Raw genomic sequence first — 7,813 nt, 5'->3', positions numbered from 1 at the left:
ACAAAGCAAATACTAGTCTTTAGTTGGCTATCGTTCCCATGATACTAATAGACTAGGGATATTTAGATTATTATTTTTTTGCCTTCACGGTTTCACTACCAGATTATCAACCCGCCAAACATGAGGAGATAATCTTGAACATTCTGTTAATCGGTTGCACAAGTAAGCCGACTTAACATATTGTTGCCTTATAGTTAACAGTTCCGTTAGATACAACATCTCCGGACTAGGGCAGCCGCATAAGAACACCCAACGAACATATAGTAGCCGTGTTCAATCTCATTTGTTAAGTAGAAAAAGGAAAAAACATTATTTCTTCCACGTGGCAAAAAAATCAAAAATAAAAAAAATGAAGCACCATGACTGGAGGTGATACTAGTTCGATTGAAAATTTGAAAATCTCGATATAATTCAGTTAGATACTAAAAACACAAAAAGATTTAGTCAAATTCTTGATCTTTTTGTTCTTAGTATTCGACCGGGTTCAAAAATTTCCAAAAATCTATATACATCTCTATGCTATATAGAAAAATATCGAGAAATATATTTAACAAAGGTTAATATTGTGTGGACCCCTTCTTATAGTACATGCAGTAAATATAATGAAGATTCGAACAAAGATTATGTTGAATAATAGAATTCTATTATTCAACATAATCTTTGTTCGAATCTTCAATATATCTGCTGCATATATTATAAGGAGTCCATACGGGTCCAATCTAACGTACTTAAAAAGTAAATTATTCAAATTAATTCTATTTTTTTTATTCAAATTTAGTAGTTCAATTGTCAAATGCATATGTTCCACAATACAGCAAGTCTACAATGAAATTCAAAAAAGAACAATACAGCAAGTCTACAATGAAATTCAAAAAAGAAAAAGAGAACGTTAACGCGTGATGCCACGTCAGTCTAATTATTGATTTGACATCATCTGCATGGAAATGGAAAGACAGTTACTAGTCTCGATCCACAACAGAACTTCTCATGAACACTAATCTTGAAAAACACTTGGATTAACACTTGAAAACGAAAGAAGCTCTTGATCTTTCTCAAAAACAGCCATGGCTCTTTCATCTAAAGTAACAAAAGCTTCAATCCCATCCCCTCCTTTTGCATCAATCATAAGTATGAGATTCTTCATTGCCCAGAAAACAGTAGTAACCCAAAATGGCTTCCCCCATCCAAAATCTATTTCATAAAAAGGATACCTACACCAACTGCTACAAAAATACACTTTTTCATTCTCATCACTAAAATACGTCCCCAAACCTTTCATACTATCCAAAACAAACATATACAGCTCTTCCTTATCACACACCTTCCCACACGAATCCGAAAACCGCGTTTTTTCCTCTCTAAATTCCTTCACCAACACCCCAAAATCTGCCTCCTTCGCCGAAACAGGAAATACGCCAGTTAAATTCCCTGCTTTCCTCTCTGATAACGGAGGAGAAACCTTAGTACGGAGATTCATTACATGATGCATGACACTCTGCTCTGAAGAACCGGATGAACTCGCCTTAGAAACCTTGGAAACCGCAGAAATGGCTGATTTATACAGTAATGAAGCGACTACTTCGACTCGTGTAGGATTCAGGACATGATCTGCTGCAATTTCTTTCAGTTTGGATACGTTTCCAGCGCGAAAAACAACCCTCCGCGAGGCGCAGTTGTTCATTTCCTGAGCAGGCTGCTGGTTTTTCAAGAAAGGCAAATCTAGAGGCGGATATAGAGACGCTATATCGAAATCAGGAGTGATTTCGTTATCCGAATTTCGAGCTACCGAAGCCCATTTCTTCAGGAAAGCACAAATACTTTCCATGTCCTGAATCTTATGACTCAAACATAACCCAATTGACATCCCTCCGCATTGAAAATAAGTAACCTGAACTACAACAGGACTACTCAGAGTAAAATCCTTGTAGTATAAACCATCAGGAAGCAAGAGTTTGAGGGTTTCATCGTCAGGACTTTTTAGCAATTCAGACAAATTACATCCCATTGTTGCTTCAAGAAATACAACCCCGTCGTCATTACAATCCACGGTGACATCGTCTTTTGTCCGTCCGGCGAGAGGGTAGAATTCGGAGAGGGTAGCAGATAAGGAATTCTTGAGGACACTAGATGTATGTTTAGTTGTGTAGAAGATAAGTAGGGGGATATAAACACAAGGACTTGTTTGATCAAAGAAAGAAAGTTTGTGAATGTTTGGGTGATTATATGGTGATGAAGATGTTGGTTTGATGATCTCTCTTGAGATTATCTCTGGCTGCATTTTTGGGGCTATTTTGATATTGTACTCGTGAATCTTTCTGTTTGCTTTTTCTTTGTTTAAGAAGTTAGCATTTGCTGAGCTATCAATGTGCATGTTCTGTAATAAAAAAAACATCTCAGCCCAACAATGTTGACTTCTTCAACAAACCAAAATAGACAGATAAATTGAATATCTTATTAAGCATATTTAGTGTAAAAGAAGGACAACATCTCTTGAGGAAATTACCACAACTACCAAGTTTTTAATTGTTATGTCTTAAAGCTTATGTTAGCTAATTGTCTTTCTTTTTTGTACCTCTATGGGTAAAACAAGTGGCCACGGAAATTTTTTGCATTCTCAAAAGGTGAAAATCGAAATCTGGACCTTTGATTAAGGAAGGAGGCGTCAGAGATTAATATAAGATATATGATTGGACTTTAACTATCAGTTCGAGCTTTTAGTTCAATCGGCTCCATGACATGTATCAGAGCCTCTAGGACCAAACGGTCGAGGGTTCGAGTCCTGGCAACTTCATTAATGTGTTGAATTAAAAACACATAGCGAGATTGAGGTGTGTCGGAGATTAATATACGGTGTCGTTTTGTGTTAGGAAGATTAAAACCTAAAAACCACGGGCAGATAAGAAGCCCCCTCTCCTACTCCTGCATTCTCTTTTCTTTCATCACAATATCTGTCTTCTCTCACCACAAAAACCATAATCAGTCCCTGCCTCTTTCTCAATTTAGAATTCAAACCCTAGTTGTTTTTTTCTTTTGCAATTTTTCCTATAATAAAATACAATTATATACTTAACTAAATTAAATTTAAATTATATGTTACTTTAACAAATACAACTTATATGCTTAATAAAATTTGGGAAATATGATGAATATTTTTCTAGTTATAATTTATTTTGATATATTGTAATTAAAATTAAGGTAAAGTCTAAAAAAAATCCAATATGCTTTCACGTATTGTTCTATTGGTACTTGAAATTCTTTTTGTCCAAAAGGTTGTTGAGCTTTTTTGTTGTGCTAAAAACGAATCTCTCTTAGTTTGACCCTAAAAAATAACATTTAATGACCTCAAAATGTAAAAAAATTTAGTACCACATTTACTATAGCATTAAAATTTTTATTTTTCAAAATCATCATTGAAAAATTCAAAGACTCAGGTGATTTTGAAAAGTAAAAAATTTGGTTCCATATACTAAACAACTTTAATTTTTGGAATTTTTCATTTTGAGGTCGTTAATTGTCATTTTTATAATGTTAAACTAAAAGCAAAACGAAAAAACTCAATCACCTTCTGGAATTTTTTTTAGTACCAATTTGACAATACGTGAAAGCAAAATGATTTTTTTTTTTTTTGACTTTACCCTTAAAATTATTTATTTATATTGTTATTGGTTTTTTGTACAATTTTTTTTTTATATCTCATATATAGTTTGCCCCCACTATATATAAATCTTGGATCCGTCCCTGTCCGTATCATAATATAAGTCATTCCAGAGATTTTCACACAAATTAAGAAATACAATTAATATAGAGTCAAATTAATGAATTTACTTGGTTAACTTAAAATAAATTCACTCTCATATATTGATTGCCCAATAAACATTAGAATATTCAACAACACATAGATCAAGATAAAAAAATTAATATTTGGATCAAAAAATTAAACTAAAAATTTTTGAAAAAGCAAAACGACTTATATTTTGTAAAAAAATTCACTTTCTAAAATGACTTGTATAATAAAACCTAGGGAGTAGAAGTTATATAAAAAGAAATTAAAAAATTAAGCAAACCTAAATTTCTCTATAGAAATCATCAAGGGAATGGGGTACAAAACTTCGGGTGGAATCCCAAACGTCGAGCTGAGCGCAGTGGAAGATAACCAATTCTAGGCTAGGCATCATCCATTTTATTTCCCTTTAATTAAACATGAGAGACTATAATATACATCAAAGACATATGGATACAAGGTAACCAAATCCCACTAATCTCCCAAAAACCCATCAGATCAGGACTTGGGAAAATTAACAATATAATAGAATCACATTCAATCCAAAAATGAGTGTCAGCCTTTCTCCCAAGATTACAAGAGAAAGCATCTCTTAGAAAACCCTTAATTGTCATAAAAATTAGGGTTGTCAAAACGGATAAATTGGTTGATCCAATTTCTTTAATTTCTTTAATATATGAGTTGGTACAATATATATGAGGTTGGTATTTTTAGTAGAGGTGTTAAAATGAGTGATTACTCAGTTAACGACCCGCTTAACTCGCAATTAAATGAATTTGGGTTATCCATTAATATGTTGGGTCATAACAGGTCGATCCACCTAACCCATATAATAAATGAGTTGGGTTGCTAGTTAGTTGGGTTGATCCATTAACTTATTCATTAATTTGTAAAAAAATGGAATTTTTCTCGGCTATCCTCCTGGTGTAAAGGGATATAAAGTTTGGCTTCTTGATCCCAATTCATCAAAATCTGTAATAAGTAGAAATATTTTATTAAATAAATCTGTCATGCTTCATCCAAAAGAGTCTTCAGTTGCTTCTAACACCAAGATACAGAATTCTGATAAGAAAGTGGAGGTTCAAGTTGAGGTGGAGAATTCATTATCTCCATTGAGTGACCAATTGATAGAGTCTACCATAGTAGTAGAATCTACATCTATCGAAGAGGAGCATTTAATTTCTAGAGGCAGGCCAGAAAGAGACTAAAGCAGCCTTTGAGGTTAGCAAATTATGTCACTTTTTCCTATGTTGTTGTACACAAGACTGAAGGAGTTGCCGATCCTTCAACATATTCAAAAGCCATGTTCGGTGATGATTCTAAAAAATTGTTGATAACCATGCAAGAGAAGGTGGAATTTCTTCACAAAAATAAAACATACGAATTGGTGAAACCGCCAAAGAACAAGAAGATTGTCGGTTTTAAATGGGTCTTCAAATGAAAAGATGGCATTCTAGGCATTGAGGATGCTCGATACAAGGAACGATTGGTAGCTAAGGGCTATAGTGAAGTATAATGAGTTGATTTTAATGATGTTTTCTCTCATGTTGTGAGACATAGCTCTATACTGCGTTGCTTGCTATAAATGACCTGGAGTTGGAACAACTCAATGTCAAAACTTGAGGAGAAAATCTATATCCAACAACCTGAAGGGTTTGAAATTGAAGGCAAAAAAGACCATGCTTGCTTGTTGAAGAAATCATTGTATGGCTTAAAGCAGTCTCCTCGAAAGTGGCATAAACGGTTTGATTCCTTTATGATTGGGCATGGTTATTTTAGGAGCCAATATGATAGTTGTGTTTATTTCACAAAACTTGTAAATGGCTCATTTGTTTATTTGTTACACTATGTGCATGATATGTTTATTGCTGCTAGGGATATGTCTGATATCAACAAATTGATAACAGATGTGAGTAGTGAATTCGAGATGAAAGATTTGGGAGATGTCAAAAAGATTCTTGGTATGGAGATCCATAGAGATAGAGATGGAGGAACACTTTGCTTAACTCGGAGAAGTTTTGTTGAAAAAGTGTTGGAGCGATTTGACATGAAAAACGATAAACTTGTAAGTACTCCACTTGCTGCTCATTTCAGACTTTCTGCTAATCTGTATCCACAATCCGAAATGGATATTATATATATGTCACATGTACTTACTCTAGTGCTATTGGTACTATCATGTACATATATCCTGAAATTTCACATGCAGTAAGTTCGAAATGGAAATTTGTACTCGTCCTGACATTTCACATGCAATCGGTGTAGTTAATAGATATATGTCTAATCATGGTAAAGATCATTGGAATGGTGTGAAATGGATTTTGAGATATTTAAACGGTACTACTAATGCTTATTTAAAATTTGGAAGGAGTAAAAACATGGTGGCTGGTTATGTTAATTCAGATTATGCAAGTGATCTTGATAGAAGAAGATCCATCACATGTTATGTGTTTACTCTTGGTATCAATGCCATCATTTGGAAAGCTACTTTACAACCTACAGTTGCATTGTGCACTACAGAAGCAGAATATATGGCTGTAGTTGAAGCTATAAAAGAAACTCTTTGGCTACGAGGCTTGATTGGTGAGGTCAGTTAAAATTTTCAAAGTGTTATATATTTGACGAAGGACTAGATGTTTCATGAAATAACGAACCAAATTGATGTGAAGTGCCATTTTATTCGAGATATTATTTTTGAAGGAAATATTACTGTCAATAAAATTGGTACTGCAGATAATCCAACCGACATGATGATGAAACCTCTTCCAACAACTAAGTTAAAGCATTGCTTGAACTTGATCGGTATTAGCAATAAGTAAGTTAGCCCGAAAGGGCACTACGATGAAGGAAGACTTTTGGTGAAATTTCAAATTAAGGAAGAGATTTGTGTAAATGATTTGAAATTCAACATTCAAACTATGTTGAACTTTGAACACCAATTAAATTTGTCAAAGTTCACATTAATCTCTTTTCTTTCCCTTTCTTAACATATGATTTTTTCCTCCATTCATCTCCCACATTTTTCCTATAAATACATATTGACATAGGTTTTGATCATCCAAACAATTGACACTAAATTGCTAATTTGAATGATATTCATCAAGAGACAATTGTGAGGTTTTGGATGTATTGGGGTTAAAAGATTTTGAGTATTATTTTCTCCAATCTTTTGCACCACTTTCGTTTCTACAGTGGAATAATTTCCGATCTCCTTCATCCGCGGGGTAGGCACACTGCCGAATCACGTAAATCTGTGTTATTTACTTTCCTGTTTTTTTTTGTTATCAATTTATTTATCCAAATTAAATATTTGGTTCCGCGTTGTAATGATCTTATTAAACAGTTTAACCCCTCCTGTTTTGTTCTTCTAGAGACCAAGGTCAGTGGAGCCAAAGCAGACGAGGTGGTTAGAAAGTTTAAGAATTGGAATTGTGTCAGATCGGAGGCTACTGGCCGGACTGGGGGGGATTTGGCTCTTTTGGAAGCCAGGTCTTGTTAATATTGATATTGTTAGTATGGACTGTCAGTTCATTCATAGTAAGGTGTGCTACCCTGGTAATAAACCTTTCTTTGTTACCTTTGTTTATGCCGATCCTGTTCTTTCTAATCGTACAAGGTTGTGGGAGATCCTTCATTCTATTAGCTCTAACATGGTGGAGGCTTGGTTGGTGGCCGGGGATTTTAATGATATTGCCCTTTTAAGTGATCAGAGAGGAGGGGGTAATCATTATGTGAACCGGTGCCTTAACCACAAGCGTAGTATGGATCTGTGTGGGCTTTCAGACCTGGGTGCTGCTGGCCACAAATTTACCTGGAAAAGAAATAGCTTGTTTGTGAGGTTGGATAAGGTGCATGCTAATGTTGCGGGTATCTGTAGGTTTCCTGAGGTCAAGGTGCTGAATCTCCCCTTCCGTCACTCTGAGCATTGCCCTATCCTCATTAATTTGGTCAAAGGTAACCGGCTGAAAGGTAACAGACCCTTTAGATATCTTGTGGCTTGGGATTCTCATCCCGACTTTAGGAATTTCGTGA

At 34.7% G+C, this 7,813-nt stretch overlaps 1 protein-coding gene across 1 annotated transcript; it reads right to left on the bottom strand.

Moving 5' to 3' along the window:
* Positions 1-786: 786 nt before the first annotated feature.
* Positions 787-2,391, bottom strand: LOC136230433 (BAHD acyltransferase At5g47980-like). Its single transcript, XM_066019496.1, has one exon. It carries the CDS (start codon positions 2,369-2,371, stop codon positions 995-997), a length of 1,377 nt encoding a protein of 458 aa, XP_065875568.1. The 5' UTR covers positions 2,372-2,391; the 3' UTR covers positions 787-994.
* Between the last annotated feature and the right edge of the window lie 5,422 nt (positions 2,392-7,813).

Source organism: Euphorbia lathyris, chromosome 5 (genome assembly GCF_963576675.1).
Source record: "Euphorbia lathyris chromosome 5, ddEupLath1.1, whole genome shotgun sequence".
NCBI lineage: Eukaryota > Viridiplantae > Streptophyta > Magnoliopsida > Malpighiales > Euphorbiaceae > Euphorbia > Euphorbia lathyris.
The sequence above is the reverse complement of the archived record's forward strand: the minus strand, read 5'-3'. Positions and strand labels throughout refer to the sequence as shown.